The sequence below is a fragment of the Poromitra crassiceps genome, assembly GCF_964638095.1.
Source record: "Poromitra crassiceps genome assembly, chromosome: 12".
Lineage (NCBI taxonomy): Eukaryota > Metazoa > Chordata > Actinopteri > Beryciformes > Melamphaidae > Poromitra > Poromitra crassiceps.
In genome coordinates this window covers 25,996,276-26,016,223 of record NC_139632.1, presented here as the reverse complement: position 1 = coordinate 26,016,223, position 19,948 = coordinate 25,996,276, and the positions used below count along the sequence as shown (strand labels likewise).

Here is a 19,948-nt window from a genome sequence, read left to right as displayed (position 1 = left end):
ATAGGCTGCTTTGATTCCATAATATATACCCTATTAAATAGGCTACTTTCTGGTTGCTTGACATAATAACAGAGTAAACAGTTCACATAAATGTGGAAATCAACCAGCCAATCTTCATCACAGTTTCAGGGCCAGCAAACAGGAGACTAGAGTGGTACTGGGAAAGCCTGGCCCTGGGGCTAACACTTGTAACATGCTTCACCTCTTTCCCCTCAGTGTTGATTCCAGATAGTCATCTGTTCTCTCCCCAGTTAGTTCTGCATGGCATCCCACATTGGGGATCGCGCTTTGAAGGAATCACATGGCCTCACATCCTCTTCTTGGCTTTCAAAGGGAAACCGTGCTGAGCTGACACAGTGCTAGCCTGCCTTGCAGTTGGGCAGTGTTAGATAATGTGACATAGAACTATGTACCACATGGAAAGATACAAATTAGGGTTTTCCATTTTCAATTCAGGATAGACACTTTTAGTTATTTTCCCAGAGAAATTAGCAACAACATAACGTTTTGCACGAAATAGGTCAACTTTCAGAATTGTGTTAGTTTGTGACTTAATCAAGTACCGTAAGTTATCTATAGATGGATCAGGTAATATCTCTTTTAGGAAGACTTGTATAGTCCTACTGTTTTCAGTGTCCTATCTCAGTTCTTTAGCCACTCTGCCCAACAATGCCCATTATGACGGACGTTGTCAACTCAGCAATTTTATAATTTTCACAATATTGTCAATCCCCACTCATCTCATTTTTCCTTTTGAATGGCTTGAAATAAGTCAACGTTAGTATAACTTCAGTCAGTAATCCGAAGAGATTTATACTAAAGTATGGGAGAAGAGAAGACATCGATTAACCATTTAAAATGCCTATTTAAGGTGGGGCTTCATGCTAGATTGTTTTGAGTGCTTGTTTTGGAGGACTCAAGCTATAGCCTGCCGTGCAACTCTATCAGATTTGTGTAAAATGAAGTAATTGAGCCGATTAATAATGATCTGTGTTTTCTACTTTGCTCTTGAATCAGTGGGAGCTGAAAGTAGAGACATTTTGCTGAACAAAAATGTTTGTCAGTTAGACACTGCAGTGCACGGAAAATGGCATTTCTGGTTCTGTGAAGAAGGATATGCCTATTGTAGCCTTCCCCAGTAGGATCTGTAATGTCGTGTACTGTGTGTGTGTGTGTGTGTGTGTGTGTGTGTGTGGTTGTAGAAAAGTGAGAAAACATGGCTGCACGCTGACCCCCTGACGGCTCAGGAATAGGGTGTAGTAGTGAAAACAGTGGCAGTTAGGAGAGCCCACTTCCTGTTTCTGTCCGTTCGAGAATAGACTGGGCACCGTCATGACATCTTTACATTTGGGTAAGTTTGCACTGCGATATCGTCTTTTTCCTCCAAAATTCCTAACTGTGCTGTAACCCATTTCCTGTTATTGGAAATACTGAATCATGTTTTTTCCCTTGTGGAAACCCACGTTACACTAGGGAAACACCTATATGGAAATTTTGACTGAATACTGATAACATTAACATTTCTGTTATGGCTGATAAGTAACTGATATTTATCAATGTCGATATAATCAGCATAAAGGTTCCATGTCATGATAATCCAATTTTGTACATACTGAAAGACACATGTAAACACTCAATTTAAAAAAAGTAATTTATTTCTATATTTATTTCCAAAATATTTGGAAAAGCCCATAAATTATAGATTTACAGCATTGTTTCCTCTCAATATGAAAAGTTTGGCAGATACTCTTAACCAATATTAACATTGCTGTTATTTTACTCATCGCACAAACATCAATATGCTTGCCGATATATCGTGCATCCCTACATTTCACATTACTCTAACTAAATTGAGGGGAAATGGAAACATGTGCTCTAATATCATAAAACTGATGAATTAGTAACAACATGTCTTCTTGGCTAGAGAAAGGTGGCAAACCTTCAGGAATTTAAAGTTACCGTAAGTTAATCCATTTGAGAGTGTTGCTGATGTACAGTAGGTGCCGAGGAACTTGAAGGAATCTGTCAGGGTTATGGGTTGGTCAGAGATGTGAACCGGGCCCTTTGGTGTTTGTTTTCCTCCTGAAGTCGACAGCTATTTCTCTGGTTTTTGATGTGTTGAGTAAGAGGTTCTTGTTCGTGCACCAGTGTACGGTCCAGTTCACCTCATGGCGGTAGTGGGTCTCGTCATTGTCATTGTCCTTAATGAGTTGTACACATTGACAGTAAATGTTGTACAGCATTTTCCAGTGTATCACCCCAAAGAGACTACTTCCAACCTGATGCTGCTGTGTGGATTTCAGATAAAGTTTGGCCCCCAAATATTTTTTTAATTTCTAACACTGACCACATTGTACCACCACAGCCTTACCTCCCATCTCATTTCTCTCTCTCTCTCTCTCTCTCTCTCTCTCTCTCTCTCTCTCTCTCTCTCTCTCTCTCTCTCTCTCTCTCTCCTTTATGTCTTTATTCTTATAGATACTGTATTTACAGGGAAATGACTCGTCATTTTTGACAGGGCAAGATGGTTGCTAATGATTTGTTTCCTGCTCGGTGGCACTGTGGCAGTATCCACATTTCCTGTTGAGGTGAAGTCTAAGGCTTGTACACACTTAAGCCTGATGACAAGACTCATTTGATTTTCCTCACAATCCGCTGGGAGGTGAATTCCACATTGAGCTACCTGCTGAGAGCTGCACTTCCTGCTGCACACTGGTTTGAGCAGCACAGTGAAAGAACGCCTCTCTTAGCTACAGCACTTTGACCCCTGCTGACATGATCAGCATATGACTACAAGGCAGTGTCTTCAAATTACTCGAAGGTTCCGAACAATAGATTACCTTTAGAAAATAATGACTTTTAAATTTAATATATTCTTTATTTCTGTGCGTCTCTCTTGCTGAATACATATTGGATTTCCTTGTGGAATATGCTACTAGTCAAAAGCCATTGATTTTGGATACTTTGTGACAGGTATGAATGTATACTGACATTCAGTTTGTCATAATGCTGTTACCATAAGGATTGCTTTGTCTCTGCCTGTTCTCTTAAAATGGTATAATGGTGACAGAGCTTCACTAATGATTTATTCAATAATATTGAATCAAAAAACAATGGTAAATACTGTCCATTATCAACTACTTTAGTTGATAATGGACAGTATTTACCATTGTTTTTTTAGTCTAAAGTTAACAACAGTCTTCCAGGCGCAGGCACACAGCCTTGGTGAAATGATTTTCAGCACATTTAAACAATGATAATACTGATGGGCCAAAATTAGGGTGAATTTGTTTATTTATGCAGCATTTAAACAAAGAATATTATCTTCATTTGAAATATAGCAGTGGCAGTGATATGTGTTTATGTACGGTATGTATTTTGAGGATGTCGGCTCGGCTTCAATTAATGAGCCTAAAGTTCACCCTACATCTGATCATGTATTGTATGTTTTCACATGAGGTATCAAACGCAAGGGATCCTGCTGCTTCCTGGTATTGGATGCTTGACAGACGTGCTTTGGTATTGGTGGTTCCTTTGCTCCACCTGATTGGACGGCCGCTGTCACTTGCTGCGTCGTCATGAAGAACATGGCGGCTCATTTGCAAACTTTCTCTTATTACAAAATTAGTGTTTCGGAAAACATATGAGGTGAAAAATAAACCATGTAGTTGCTGAATTCTCTCTTCATTTTGGATTGACAACGGTTAGTTTAAAAAGTTTGTACGCGAGTTTCGGGAGTTCCCATAGGGGGCGAGTCGTGCTGCACGCCCCTGATTTGCATAAAATAGCCTAGACCTCAACCTTATGCAAATGTGCAGCGACCAAGGCCACACCCCGTCCCCCGAAACGCACCGCGGCGCTAGCAGAATGCATTGCTTGGCTGCTTACATAGAAAGGAAGCGTCAAACGTATCACGTAGGCCTGTTGCTAAAGATGATTGCTCTGTTTTTAACAGTCTGCATTCACCTGAGATGCTCAGTCGTGCTTCTTCTCCATCCTGCAGGTGGCGACAGACAAGGTTGCAGGTAAGCTGAGTTCTACTCTCTCATGGGTGAGGAACTCGGTGTCGCACACGGTCAGTCAGATGGCTAGCCAGGTGGCCACGCCCACCTCCCTGCAGACCACTGCTACCTCGTCCTCGACGTCTCTCTCCTCGCCGTCCACGCCTGCCCTGCTGAGTCCTGACGACGTGGAGCTGCTGGCCAAGCTCGATGAGCAGAACAGGTACACACAAGCTGTCTCTCTCTGCACCATCTTGTTCTTGTAAACTTAACAGGCTGTTTGATACAGTGCAGCTTGGCTTCATTCAAAGGCAAGGTCTGTGTCATGTAGAAAACACTATACTACACAAGAGCCGATTCTACTACTGTTAAAAACATGAACAAGTGTCAGTCAAATGTCTCTACATGTGGAAAAAGTGGAGGCTTGAAATCCCCAGGGGCATTCTGGGTAGTGGTGGTGGGTACTGTGGGTTTTGTGTGATGGCTTGCGGCTGCGTGCTGGTTTGCAGGTTAGCATAAAGGGAACTCACTGTCACTACGTTTTTCCCCACACACATCTATAAGTTGTCAGCAGATGTGGGCGTTGAGTTTCAATTACTTTTTCTTTCTTTCGTGTGTGTGTGTGTGTGTGTGTGTGTGTGTGTGTGTGTGTGTGTGTGTGTGTGTGTGTGTGTGTCAAATGTACAGTATAAGACAAGGTCATTCTGAACTGTGAAATTCTTGTATGCATAGGAAAGACAAAGTATCAGAATATTAAATGAGGGCAGAAGAAGTTAACACAATTATATCCGTGGTGATGGGTAATATGAACAGTACAATACGAGTATTAAATGTAAATATAACATGTGGGAGTGCTGATGGATATGTACTATAATGTATTATAGTACAGTATTATAGTACTCCATCGCATGCAGAGACGACTCTATGCATGAATATTATTCTCCAGGGCGTACGAGCAGGCGAGGAGAGAGAGAGGAGCAGACAGAGGGGCAACCAGCAAGACAGCGAAGCTCGTGCTGTGTCACCACAGAGGATTTCCCCTCTCTCATCAACAGCACTGTGCTGGAGACAATTCTTCCATGTCCCAAAGGTGAACTGGAAAAAGTGGCCAAAACAGAGGGACTGAATGGGAAACTATCCATCAATCAGCTAAATATATAGAGTAATAACAATTCAAGATAAACTCAATGACACAGGCCACACACACTAACGGAAGGATACTGTCTGCAAACTGCACTGAACTTGGGACTGGCAATCAGTTAGTACACGGCCTTGCACTTGGGCTCACTTTAATGGTCTGTCTGCAATGACAAGCATAGGAAATTACTTTTGAAAGCTGTCGTAATACAAAAAATATCAATTATTCATATTCAATTTAAGAAAATCATTCAAATGTCAGCATTATGAACGAATATTCGAATGTCCAAACTATTTGATGCAGCCCTAACAGAATGTCACTATTCTATTTAGGAAAAATGCTTATTTGTTTTTTGTTGTCTAGCAGGTCCAGGCAATGTGTATGTAAAGCACAGTTCTGCACCTACTTGTTACTGAGCTGTACTCTAGAACTTGCTGCAGGCAAGTTTTGTGAATCCACATTGCTACATATATTTTATCAGACGATTCTGCTTGTGTGAAATTGGCAGTAGTATCAGTTCCAAAAATCCACGTCACAGCATACCTATTTGTAGATCTATTAATTTCTGATTTAGTGTTTTCCTGCAACTCTATAGTCTTTCTGTAGACGAGTAAATGACAATATTGATGGAGTAATCTAATAGCCACACAGTGTCCAGTCAGAGTCAGATTGAAATCTAACTGCTGCTGTCCCTGTGGTGCTCCCTGTTCACATGAAGCACTGTTAGAGGATGATGTAAGTAACACCCCCTTCTCTATCCCCATCTCTGTGGATTCTTCCCCCGCTGTGGCTCTCACCCATGGCTAGTGCCCTCTGTGTTGTCATGGAAACCAGGAGCAGGGCTCAGAGACGGGGGATTGTGTCACAGCGTTACCTCCAGTGAAGAGGACAGCAGAGGCTCTGTCAGACGATGCTGTTCACTCCAGAGGTCAATGACTCATCTGTGGGCCCACAAGAGCCAGTGGCATGCAGCTCCAGTCAGGGAGCAGAGTTAACACAGATGGTTAATCCATCCACTCCATATGGGAAGATCAAAGCTGACCGGGGAACTGCTTAATTTTCTCCTTCGTGTCATTTAAGGAGCTCTGAGTAGACTCCCGTCTGCCGAGGGTGAACAGAAGGCACGGGCCTGAGATGCTCATAGGTCACCTGACCTTTGACCCCTGCCTCCACCCATGCTCCACCCCAACTTGTAGGGCCACAGCTGGGCCCTTTCAGCAGGCACATTTCTCTGCTGCCACACTTTCCCCAATGACTCACAATGCAGTCTCTTCTTCCAAAGTCCCATTCACAATGTAGCAACAAGCGAAAACCTTGCTTTTAATATTTATTATTATTATTATTATTATTATTATGAAGTGTTTAGAAGAGTGGTGTGACAGCATGCAGGCTGCACACTGGCAGTGGGAGGGGCTTTGGTATTCCAGTATGCGTTACAGATACTGCGATGGATCCCACACTTGCTCACCAAGTGTTTGTGTGTATTTGGTGAGGCCTTTGCACCCTACAGACCAGATAAGCCACAAGAGCACTCATTTGAATAGCGTGAGAGAGACAAGGGAATCTGTATGTCAGACATGCCACCGCTCCAGACCTTCTACACAACCAAGACATGAGGAGAACATCATGAGTTTCTCTTGGTAAGAAGGTGCACATTTATTCCTAATAGGATTTCTGGCTTGCTCGGCTATTATAATGGATTGTTTATCAAAGACATTGTAACATGGTGGGAAATGTAGCCCTAACACTTGTTTGGCTCTGTTCATCTGTCACAACTCGTTACTATGTTGCACTTTTTTTATCTTTGTTGTTGCAAATAGGCCTAATGTTCACCTACCTACCTAGACCTTAATTCTTTATAGTTGCTATTTTGTCGTCTTTGAAGCCTAGGGCTAGTGTTTGTCTACTGGTGAATTATTAGCAGAGTGGACGCTAGGCTTAGTAGGTTAAATAAAGCCATGTTCATGTGCAGCGCAGGCTGGTGCTGCTGCTATTGTGAAATGCATGAAAAAAGGGGCGATTCCTCCTCAACACTAGTCTACATCATGCACATAGTATTCACGCCTTTAGTTTTCTGTCATGCTGAATGCCAGTCAAAAAGCCCTTGCAGGCTGGGCTTGCTGCACGACCCACATTTGGCTGTAACCGTAGCCATGCTGGGAGCGCTCTCGGTTACGTCAGCGGCTCCAGTGGAGAGGCCCCGGCCTTTTTCCGAGATCAGGTGTCTGAGCCTTTGTGTGTCTGTCATGTGCTCCAGCCACTGTCCCTGCCGCACAGCCTCTTCTCTCTGTGCTGATTCTTGATCAGGTCAGAGGTCACCCTGACAACGACTTCGCTGACGAGCATGGTGGAGTGAGACAGCGCTGAAAACAGACACACATCGCTTAACCCACTTCTAGGACCGGAGAACGGCCGAAAACAATGAATGAGAACAGACCTCACACAGTCAGGAATTCGTTTACTGATCTCCAGTGGATTTATTGTTTATTTACAACAGGTGTGCAGTTACTGTAAAAGTAAGAAGGGGAGGAAAAAAGGCAACAAAGAGGATTTTAGTAGAAATGGAATGATTTTGGCGACCCCTACAATCCATTTGTGGAATTGTTTTGCATCGCTGTCACAAAGTTGACTGAGCACTTTCCTCCAGGAGCACTCTGAACTACCAGCAACCTGATGCAAAAAGTATTTTAGTCCATGTCTCAGTGTATTATTTCTAACGTCAGCGTTGGGTCATTAACTTTGTCCCTGCACTAACAAATTAGCCATTAAACTACTTTGCTAGTGTGGGAATTTGAGTGAGCAGATTTTTTTTAGGCTGATGTTGTGGTCAGGCAGGCCCGCTCCAACCCATTACGCAGAGTACGCAGACTGCGTAGGGCATCACGTGACTGAGGGGACCAAAAAAAAAAAAAAAAAAAATTTTTTTTTTTTTTTTTTTTTTGGTGCCCTCAGTCAGGCCACTCACTGAACAGCAGGCCAGGCGCCGCCTACTGGTTTACTAGTGGTTTTATTACTTTATTCAGGGTGCATCTCATTGTAAAATTGGACTCGGCCCAAATTGGGCTTCAAACGGCCCAAATTGGGCTTCAAGCGGCCCAAATCTGGCTTCAACCGGCCCAAATCTGGCTTCAACTGGCCCAAATCTGGCTTCAACTGGCCCAAATCGGGCTTCAGACGGTCCAAATCTGGCTTCAAACAGCCCAAATCTGGCTTCAAACGGCCCAAATTGGGCTTCAAACAGCCCAAATTTTTCGCCGCCGCCCTTCGGACGCCGGCACGCACGTCGGCCTGTATCGGCCTGGCCTGCTTGGTATCTAATGCCCGGCCTGAATTATGATCCCAGTCCGCCCCTGCTTGCATGTACAGTTTAACAATCACTTGTTTGCTGACATGTACAGTAATTCTAACAATTGTTTGTTTCCCACATGTAATGAAATGTGAGATACACTAGTATCGTTCATAATTAATGATTTTGCAGTCTTTCGTTTGACAGTTATTGAAAGTTTTACGGGGGGGGGGGGGGGGCACCACAGAACAATTACGCTTAGGGCACCCAAATGGCCAGGATCGGCCCTGTGGTCAGGACATAGCTAAAATCTTCCTATTCACAAGCTGATTGCTGAAAACGTTAATGCTAGCTTGCAAGCTAACACTAGCTAACTAGAAGGAGAATTCTACCAGGAGACACAGAATAAATACAGAAAGCAACACATAGACCAGTTTTCTGAGGTGATGGTCTCATTTTTCTACAGCCATTATACTGAGCTATCAAAATTAATTTGAGGATGACATATTGAGATAAATATTCTACATGTAGTAGTTTTAATGTCTCCGGGCAATTTCTGAGTCACATGGGGATATTTAGACTTGTGTCAAGTGGTCAAGAACCTCAACATCATTTGGAAAACAGTTGCCTTACTAAAGTGGTTTTAAAGTTTTAAAGCAAGTCCAATGCCAGATGGGAACTGATTTGATTGAGAAAAATGACTTAACTCTGAGCAACCTGCTCTAGCTATATTTGACTTTTAGGGAGGCTGGGCCTCAATGTCTTTGTAGTCTCTGTTTTGCTCGTCAGTCATGCAGTACAACTAGAAAGTGGCTTTTTAAACAAGCGTTTCTATTTTCAGCACTACAGTAGACATGTGAGTGGCTTTGGTGTCAACACTGTTGAGATTCATGTTCAGCTTCAGTCACCGGGCTGCTCGCCTCAAGCATTTATTCACTGTAAACCTCTGCTTTCACACAGCACCCACACAAGCCTTTCAGTTAGTTAGTTAGTTTATTGACAACCATAGAAATATTCACAATATATACAACTATTAAAATAATCATATAAAATACGAAAAATAAAAACAATGGGTCCAATCACATAACAGATACATAAAACTAAGATGTTTGTTCACGTTCCAAGATAGCTAAGCATTTACTCAGCATAGATAGCATTTTCTTGTCCATATTTTGAAATAATACCCGTAGGTCAGTAGACTGACAATCAAAACTGTCGCGGATATCCTGGGTCTGGGGGCACAAGAGAAGGTGTTGTTCGTCCTGGATTCCAGTGCCACACCAGCACACACGCTGTTCTCGAGGTGTGCGGCTCCACCTTCCCAGTTCAATGCGCAACCGGTGGGATGACAGGCGGAATCTTGAGAAAGTTTGTCTCAAACTATCCTCGATGGTGTGTTGGCTGTTCATATAGAGTGGGTGGACAGATAACTCAGGGTTAAGTTTACAGTAAGTCCTGAACTTGGATCCTTCATTTGACCGCACTCTTTCCATCTGCTCCTCTCTATCAGCTCTGATGTGGTCTAGTACATTCATGACCTGCTCCAGGTGTGAGTTCATGACACGGTTCTCCTGTTTGGTTAATTCCAGTGCAAATCCTAGGGGGTCACCGGCCACTCCCTGCCGTGTACTCATCTTATGCAGGAATTTGGCCTGTTTGTCTCTTATCAGGGCTTGCACTGACGGAAGCCCTGCTTCTAGAAGGCAGGTCAGGTTTGGTGTGGTAGTCCTTACTCCGAGCATGATTTTGACTCCTGTCATGTAAAGGGTCTACAGTCTTTAGGGGGACTTTCAGCCAAGTCTCACACCCATACAAGATGGCTGACGAGAAGGCAGCTTCGAATACTTTCTTTTTCACACTGAAGGGGGCATCATAGTTAGCAGTCAGAAAGATTATTAATCTGTTCAGTTGTTTCATTTTGTCATTCACATGCATTTTCAGTGAGGATAGGGCACACATACTGTACGCTACTGTTACATCTCCTCCAGACCAGTCTACACTGCTTTCACACAGCACCCACACAAGCCTTTCACATACGCTACTGTTACATCTCCTCCAGACCAGTCTACACTGCTTTCACACAGCACCCACACAAGCCTTTCACATACTGTACACTACTGTTACATCTCCTCCAGACCAGTCTACACTGCTTTCACACAGCACCCACACAAGCCTTTCACATTATGCTACTGTTACATGATGTAATGTGAAAGGCTTGTGTGGTGCTGTGTGAAAGCAGTGTAGACTGGTCTGGAGGAGATGTAACTTACATTTCCTCCAGACCAGTCTACACTGCTTTCACACAGCACCACACAAGCCTTTCACATTATGCTACTGTTACATCTCCTCCAGACCAGTCTACACTGCTTTCACACAGCACCCACACAAGCCTTTCACATACTCTACTCTGTTACATCTCCTCCAGACCAGTCTACACTGCTTTCACACAGCACCCACACAAGCCTTTCACATACTCTACTCTGTTACATCTCCTCCAGACCAGTCGTGACTCGTGAGCATAACATCTGGTTTTCCACATCGGTGGAAGGCTTAAGTGTGATTTAAGTGTGTGTTGTGTAGGATTATTGTCATGAATCATATCCTCTAATGTTTTTTTGAGTGGATCTTCTAATTGGAGCCAACTTTGGTCAAATCAGGATGATCATGATTAAAGAGATGGTATTTAAAGCCTCTGATTTATCACAATCTGAGTTATGTCTCTCCACCCAAAAAGTGCTTGCACCAGTTTTTGTTGTTTGTTGTTTGAGGTCTCAGAAAAAGATAGTGGAGGTCAAAAATTGACTACAAAACCATATTTGTGAAAAAAGGATTTAAGAGCTTATTGAAAACCTGATCTATCTCTTTAAGTCATTATATGAAATCTTAGAAGATCAGGGTGAAAATCCTTTATCAACATTCTCCACAGCTATCTAATGGTAATGTTAATAATGTGATGGTTTAAAAGTCAGCTACAGAACAGCACGTGGTAGGCATTCAGTCGGTGTCTTGCTCAAAGACAGTTCTCCAGGAACGATGCTTGCTGAGAGGGGAGCATGAATCTGGGCCCTCTAGCCACCCACCTGCTGCCCTTCAGTTTGTGCTTGAAGTCAAACAAGGAAATATCAATTAAGAAATGTTCCACTTATCTCATTGTGTATATCACATGAATTCCTGCAGGCTGCTGGAGACGGACTGTAAGTCCCTGCGCTCCGTAAATGGCTCCAGGCGCAACAGTGCCTCCTCCCTGGTGTCTAGCTCGTCCGCCTCCTCCAACCTCTCCCACCTGGAGGAAGACTCGTGGATCCTCTGGGGACGCATCGTCAACGAATGGGAGGATGTGCGCAAGAAGAAGGAGAAGCAGCTGAAGGTGAGGCTAGTACACCACAGTGACAGACAGCAGAGTCTGGGGAAGACCTGCTTAGTGTGCAGAAGAGCTTACTGAATCATATGATAATATTGAATTATCACCCAACAATTGTTATTGTTATTATTACTACTACTACTACTACTACTAATAATAATAATATAATAATAATAATAATAATATAGTTGTTATTGTTATTATTATTAATACTAGTAATAATAATAATAATAATTATTATTATTCTTATTATTATTATTGTTATTATTGTTATTGTTATTATTATTAATACAAATATTAATATGACTTATATAGCACTTTTCTAAATACTCAAGTACGCTAGTTGTGTCAAGGCATTTGTATCAAGCTCTGGCCGAACTTTACAATGGCCCTATCTATTCGAGTGTTTGCTTGGTCCCGAGGTAATTCCCAAGGCTATCTTTGTCCCTAAGTGACCCTGTAGTGTTGTCCTTCAACTTGTTATTTTAGTTCTTGGCATTTGAAACTAAATGCAGGTTGCCTGTTGCTACAGTAACTGCCTGAGGGTTCGTGACAATAACCCTATTCTCAATCAATAGTGGCAGTCTGATTCCACGTGCACATGCACAGTGGAGAATGTGAAGTGCTGAAAAGTGCATACTTGTGCATGTGTAAATGAGGAAGTGTAGCAAACGACCAGTGAGCAGTGGTGTCCATGTCTGGTTGTGGTATTACGTAATTTCAGATGCCTCTTCCAAATGTGTAGCAAATTGACATTCTCTTCCCCATGGCTTACACAGAAAGGAAAGGAGGAACCTTGACTTTTCTGTCGTCGTCAGCAAAGCTCTTCTCTCGTTAACACGCTGTTGATGAATTCATGTTTCCAATACTTCATGTTCACTTGGGACCCGCTTTCCAATACAGTGAGTGACTGTGCTGTGAAAGTTGACACTGTAGTGTGTTATTAAGTGGAGGTGATGGCCTGGATGTCTTACATGATGCTTACATGGAAAATCCACTTCAAACACTCCTTCATAACCACAGAGTGAAGCCTTTGACCATTTTGCACCAATGTTCAACTATCACACATGTTCCTATAAACCAGTGGTTCTCAAACTTTTTCATGTCAAGGACCCCGTAAAATGACAAATTAAACCATTGACCCCGATTTGATAAGACTTTGTCCCAAGGTCCCCCATCTGATAAGATTTGAGCTTTTGTGATGACCCTCCCACTCTCCTGGCCCGGTCTTGCAGGAGCCTGGTGTTGGGGGCTGATTGGGTGCACAGCACTCATTGGGATTCAGAAGAGCTTCAGACCATTCAGTCTCTCTCCGAGGCCATTTACACCTGGCGTTAACATGCGTTTTCTGCTATCAGATTGCAATCAGATTGTATTTTATCACTTCAGCCTGATTCCATTTACACCTGGCGTTAACATGCATTTTCTGCAATCTGATTGCAATCTGATTGCAATCAGATTGCAGAAATGGTTGTCCTCAATCCGCATAAAGTTGCTGTATCTAGATTGAGAGGACACATTGCATTTACACTTGTGTTCAATGTGTACACAATGCATCCCTGACCACCTCCGGAGGTGGTTTGGCCGATCCGATTGCAATCCTTCTTCAATGCGTTTTGGGGGTGTTTACACCTGTACTTTCAAGTGATAAAACACAATCTGATTGCAATCTGATCACAGAAAACACATGTTAACGCCAGGTGTAAATGGCCTCTCCCTTCTCACTGATGCACTTTTTGTCCTGTTCGTTTAATGTAGATTGTGTCTGGCTCCGTTAGGTCATCCACAGGGGTGCTCTTTACACTTCCTCAAAGATTTAGCACGATTGCACGTAAAATGGCATAGCAGTGGCCGAACACTCGCTCACTCACTCCATCACTCACTCAATCTCTCACACACACACACACACACACACACACACACACACACACACACACACACACACACACACACACACACACACACACTTCACATTATTATGCATTATTGTGCATCATGGCAGCTAGAAATAAGGTGCATAGGATTATTATAGGATGAGTGCACTGGGCCCAGGTGCACCCAATCAGTATAGCGCCCCCAATCAACCTCCTGGAGAGAATGAAACCCACGACCAAAATAGTCATTGTGTTACTTCTGAATTCTAGTGAAAATAAATGATGACCCTTTTTGCTGGAGACACCCTGGAACTCCCTCAAGGACCCCTGGTCGTCCCCAGACCCCACTTTGAGAACCACTGCATAAACCCTTAGAACCCACAACTGAATGTAAGGCTGGGCGATATGACGATATATTTCATCCACAGTCCACACATGCACCAGACTCTGTGTCAACAAGCCCCTTGCGTCCCTTTTATAAGTGGCACAAATCAGCCGGTGAGTAGGCTAAAGAGCAGGGAGATGTTACCTCCACTCCGTCCGCCTAGTCTACCCAGGCATTTGCGCTGTGTTAAGTCCGCGTTTGATCCATATTTGCGTGTGTCCTCCTAATGTTAAACCTGGCAAAACGTCTCCTCCCATCCTCCCATCCTCTCATCATCCCAAGGAAATCCATTGAGGTCCGACAATAAAACGTCTATCGTTAGCTTTAGCTTATAGCTTTCCCTGAGTTTAAGAGTTTAAGAGTGTTGGTTGGATAACTGTGAAATCCCGGCGTGGAGTACTTTTGTTGAGTGAACTGAACTGGTAACATGGAAATCTCGAAGTGGAGCATTTTTGTTCCTTTATAACCGAACTGAGAGAACTGGACTGAACTATAGGCTAAATAACTTTTATTCTACCCGTTTTGCTCTAATGTAATCTTTGAAAATCGAACTGGTGGTGTGGTTCAGTTTGTGTTTCATTCTACTGCCCTGCAACCAATCATTATTATTTGTGTTGTAAAGATTAGCCATGCTTTTCTGTATTCTGAATGCATGTATCCTTTGTGAGGTTTGACAACATTTTAACTGGTTTAACTGCTACATAAATAAATGGCCATGTGGTCATTTTATATAAACTATCAATTGAATTTACAGAAAGTATGCTATATCGTGATATACCGTAAATTCCGGACTATAAGCCGCGGCTTTTTTCCCGTTTTTTGGCCTTTTTTGCCCCCTGCGGCTTATATAACGGTGCGGCTTATCTATGGATTTTTCCAGCAAACGGCCACTCGGGAACCTCCAAAATCTATGGATGTTGGTATGAGGCAGAACGAGAGCAAGACAGACATTATGAGAGCGAGACCCTGATTGGATGATGTTGCAAAAAATGTGCCTCGCGACCTGATTGGAGCACTGTGCCACTACTCTCTCTCAGCCACTACGGTAAAACACCCTCCCTCCTCCCTCGCTCCGGGGGGAAAAAGGCAGCGATTGAGCCTGAAAGACAGTCTGAATGAAATTGAATGTAACATTCCCAATTCTATGTATTACATTCTAAAAAACTAACAGCAACATTTTGGAAGGTTAAGCCACACAACTAGCTCGTTGTAATCTAACATCATGCTTCAAAAGATGGAGAACTGGCTGTGTTACGACGATGGCGGCGATTGAGCCTGAAAGCCATGTCTGAGACAGTAGCGAGACAGGAACAACAACAGCAGCAGCAGCAAAGGATCATGCACAAACCCGAGACGAAAGGGACTCTCCGTCAGGGCGCGGACGACTGTGTCAGCAACTCCCTCCCGACTACCAGGAGAAAATTACAAACTTCGGCGAATTCACACAAAGAAAGATCAAGGAATATTCCATCGGACCGGAGCAGATCATAAATATGGATGAAGTGCCTTTGACGTTCGACCTGCCTCTCACTAGGACTGTTAACAAGAAAGGTGAATCGTCCATCACGTTGAGAACCACAGGTCACGAGAGAACGAATTTCACTTGTGTTCTTGGCTGCACAGCATCTGGAGTAAAGCTCCCGCCGATGGTGATTTTTAAGCATCTCACAATGTGTGATTTTGTCTGGGGATTAGTGACCTGACTTTTGTTTTGTTGAAATGTTAATAAATGGGAGCTTCCCAAAACAGCCATCTCTTTCCCGACAATCCCCTCTGTGCACGAAGCCTTACATATGGTAATTAAACATCAAAACACCCGCGGCTTATAGACCGGTGCGGCTTATATATGTAAAAAACAGTCAACTCTGCAGGTGCGGCTTATACACCGGTGCGCCTTATAGTCCGGAATTTACGGTATATCGGTATCGGGATATGAAATGACCTATATTGGGATATGAGATTTTGGGAATATCGCCCAGCCCTAACTGAATGCAACAAGTTCACGCCCGTTGGGGTTGTGGAAAGTCACTCTGTGTGAACTGAACTGCTGGCAATCGCTAACTGACGTAGAAGTAGACAAGGCAGGTTGAAGGAAAATGGGGACTCCTGGGATGCATTAGACATCACATCACATGATATAGTTCAGTGTAAGAGAGTATCCAATGCTGAATTGTCTTGTTCTTTCACAAGAGAGTGAGACTGTCACCCAGCATGAGTGCGACAGGAAAACGAGGGTGATTGCATGAGTGGTGTGACACAGCAGAGTGCAGCTTTGGTTCCGACTCAGACGAGATATGAGACGGTGCATTGTTCCAGCACAAGGCCTGGCTTGTCCCGTCTAACCTCGGTGAGAGGGAGAGAGATCTCCCGCTGAAAGCCTGTGTGGGTGGACCTCTGCTCCAGATGCACCCTGCATTGACCAGATGCACATTATGCTCGCTCATATACACACAGACAGACACACAAACACACACATGACCCACACCCTCCCAGCATAGCTGGAAAAGCCTAGTGTTACCCTCTCAGCAGAGGAAATGGCTTCATCGAGTTGTCTCAGCAGCAATATGTGAGAAAAACATGTCACACGTGACTGCAGAGTGCCTCGCTGACAAGATTATATTTAGCACTGCTGCACGCACTGGACATTTATTATTATTATGTGCACAGTCACATGGCTGTATCCTGTTGTAAGCAAAGCTCAAGTGTCTGTTTTATTCTCCTAGGGGGCTAGTCTGTTTTGTATGAATACATTAATTTGGTGAATTGAATGTGAATTTTCATCTTTTGCAAATGTCTATTAAGATTAAACTTTAGATTTATTACATTTAAAGAACTAGTGCAGTGCCAGTTCACCCCACTGTCGCACAGTGCTGCTGTTCGCTTGTTTATTCGAAGTTTATTCATATTGAACGTGTGTCCAAATTGCACCAACTCCGACACTGCCCAGCAATACACCCACCAAGTGTGGAGTAGATCAGACAAAGGGTTGTCGGATTATGCAAAAGACACACACACACACACACACCCACAGAGACTCCCTGCTTTCTAGTATGATGTATCTCTTGTTCTTATCCCACAGGATCTTGTCAGAAAAGGGATTCCTCACCACTTCCGGGCGATAGTGTGGCAGCTGTTGTGCAATGCCCAGAATATGCCCATCAAAGATCAGTACTCAGAACTCCTGAAGATGACTTCGCCCTGCGAGAAGCTGATTCGCAGGGACATAGCGCGCACTTATCCTGAGCATGACTTCTTCAAGGAGAAAGACAGCCTTGGCCAGGAAGTCCTCTTCAATGTCATGAAGGTGAGTCTGCATTCTCTTCACAAAAGCCCCTTTGTGTCCAGATAATCTTCAACAGCTCATTGCTGCCCTTGCCAGACATGAGTACAGATAACAGAAATGCTACAGAGAGAGAAATGAGAGAGAGGGTTTTCCGTGTAATAGTAGTTTCAGAGTACAGATTGCATAGACGCAGACACAGGGTGGAGTGCTACACTGTTTGAATCCACAATGAAAAGTGTTGACTCAGCAGTTCCAACTTGGCCCCAGAGGCCCTTAGCTCTGCAGTATAGAATCTGAACTCAGCTATACTCCTGTGACCATCACTGAGACTCATCCAAAGCCACTCCCTGTTGCCTCAGGCCTATTCTCTGGTGGACCGGGAGGTCGGATATTGTCAAGGAAGTGCATTCATTGTAGGACTACTGCTCATGCAGGTAATAAACCCATCAATGCCTTCAGTGCACACACAGACACCCAAACAGACAAATGCCTTTTTTATCAGCTGCCAGCAAATTGTTTGTCAAGTTTGCCTGTTTGTACATTAGACTTAGAAAGAGTGGGGCTTTGGTTTCATCCTCTTTTTTTTCTTGGTAGATGCCAGAAGAGGAGGCTTTCTGTGTGTTTGTGAAGTTGATGCAAGACTACAGATTACGAGAGCTGTTTAAACCCAGTATGGCCGAGCTGGGACTCTGTATGTACCAGTTTGAGTGTATGATCCAGGTAGGAACCTCGGACTAGCAAGTAAAACACTTCAGAGGAGGATTTTGGAGAAGAATGAGGTGGATTTTTATTTTTTCTATCTCACAGGAGCATCTCCCGGAGTTGCATATGCATTTCCAGGCCCAGAGCTTTCACACCTCCATGTACGCCTCCTCCTGGTTCCTCACCATCTTCCTCACCTGCTACCCAATGGCTGTCGCTACAAGGATCTTCGATATCTTCATGTGTGAGGTCAGTTATATCTTCATGTGTGAGGTCAGTTATATCTTCATGTGTGAGGTCAGTTATATCTTCATGTGTGAGGTCAGTTATATCTTCATGTGTGAGGTCAGTTATATCTTCATGTGTGAGGTCAGTTATATCTTCATGTGTGAGGTCGGTTATATCTTCATCGATGTCATCTGTTCAGGCAGCTCCACGGAGCCATAACGCAGCCGGTGGATATAGACCATTAGGCTTCATGTTTGTTTTATGGAGGGAATACTGCCAGAGCTCTGTCTCTGTTTCTACTGTTTATATTGGTGAACTAGGTCTAGGACACCTGTCCAGACACTATATATGAGTGTCTTAGACAAGAGCATCAGCGAGATGTCTCAAATGTAAATGTGCCTGCTTAATAAAAATACAATATTTAAAGAGAGATTGAACGATGATACTTGCATCATGTGTAGTGTGTCCACTTGCATAACAAAATCTAAAAAGAAGAAGAAAAGAAAGTAAGGAAAGATTGAATGTTCGAATTCACCTCACTGATCTAAGAATGCCTTCAGATAAAATACAGAGATGATGGTATCTATGTCAAGCAAATATTATCCATTAGCACCACCTGTTGGCAAAAAGAAGCAAAAGCACGAGTCCACATTTAATTGTAATGAATGAGTTTTCTTATGACTATATTTAGGAACTGTCTAGTCCAAACAGTCACATAGGGTCACAAAATGTGTTTCCCTAATTGCACTGTGAAACACACTTCCCAGCACATTAGGCCTCATAGAATTGTAACCGATTACTCACAAGAGATTACTGCTGATCTCTTTCAACAGGGTCTGGAGATTGTTTTCCGTGTGGGACTGGCCATCCTCCAGATGAACCAAACAGAACTCATACAGCTGGACATGGAGGGAATGTTACAGGTACACAGGCATAACCTCCACTTGACATGGAGGGAATCTTACAGGTACACAGGTATCACCTCCACTTAACATGGAGGGAATGTTACAGGTACACAGGTATCACCTCCACTTAACATGGAGGGAATGTTACAGGTACACAGGTATCACCTCCACTTAACATGGAGGGAATGTTACAGGTACGCAGGTATCACCTCCACTTAACTTGTCATTCACGTAGCTCAGATTTCTTGTGGAAAGCTTGTAAGTTCATTCTAATTCTCCCTCAAGGGAAAAGTCCCACAGCCCTGGTGCACCTCTGCACATGTAGTGCATTGAGGTCACAAAAACACCTGACTACAACAACATATCTCTATATTTACGTATTTTTATTTATTTTGTATTAACCTTTTTATGGGTGTCTCTCATCCTGTCTTGGTTTTCTTGCTCTACTCCAGCACTTTCAGAAGGTCATCCCACACCAGCTGGAGAGCGGACCAGACAAGGTCATCCAAGCTGCTTATCAAGTCAAATACAATGCAAAGAAGATGAAGAAGTGAGTAGAACTGTCATTCCACCACTACCAATTTTATTTGACCTGAGACATTCTGAAATCCGCCCACATCACTGCAACCTCTCTCTAAGCTTTATACAGTTATTAGTTAGTGCATGGTCCATTCTTGTGAATCGTTATTGTTTCATTGCTGCTAAATTTGCATCCCCCCCGCCCACTCACACACAGAAACACACACCTTCCACCCCAGCAAGAATACCAGGGGTAGGTGAGCGAC

General features: G+C 43.4%; 1 protein-coding gene across 6 annotated transcripts in view; it reads left to right on the top strand.

Moving 5' to 3' along the window:
* Positions 1–19,948, top strand: part of evi5b (ecotropic viral integration site 5b) — a 43,249-nt gene that overhangs the window by 3,003 nt on the left and 20,298 nt on the right. For 4 of the 6 annotated variants that reach the window (XM_083647480.1, XM_083647477.1, XM_083647479.1 and 1 more), the window contains exons 2-9: positions 4,004–4,224; positions 11,603–11,792; positions 17,125–17,349; positions 17,688–17,762; positions 17,923–18,048; positions 18,136–18,279; positions 19,092–19,181; positions 19,616–19,713. In XM_083647480.1, the coding sequence (XP_083503606.1) occupies positions 4,085–4,224; positions 11,603–11,792; positions 17,125–17,349; positions 17,688–17,762; positions 17,923–18,048; positions 18,136–18,279; positions 19,092–19,181; positions 19,616–19,713 (1,088 nt within the window). In that variant the 5' untranslated portion in view covers positions 4,004–4,084. Of the gene's footprint in view, positions 1–1,275; positions 1,352–4,003; positions 4,225–5,002; positions 5,092–11,602; positions 11,793–17,124; positions 17,350–17,687; positions 17,763–17,922; positions 18,049–18,135; positions 18,280–19,091; positions 19,182–19,615; positions 19,714–19,948 lie in introns of those variants that run through there. The other 2 variants (XM_083647476.1, XM_083647478.1) reach the window with 2 other exon arrangements.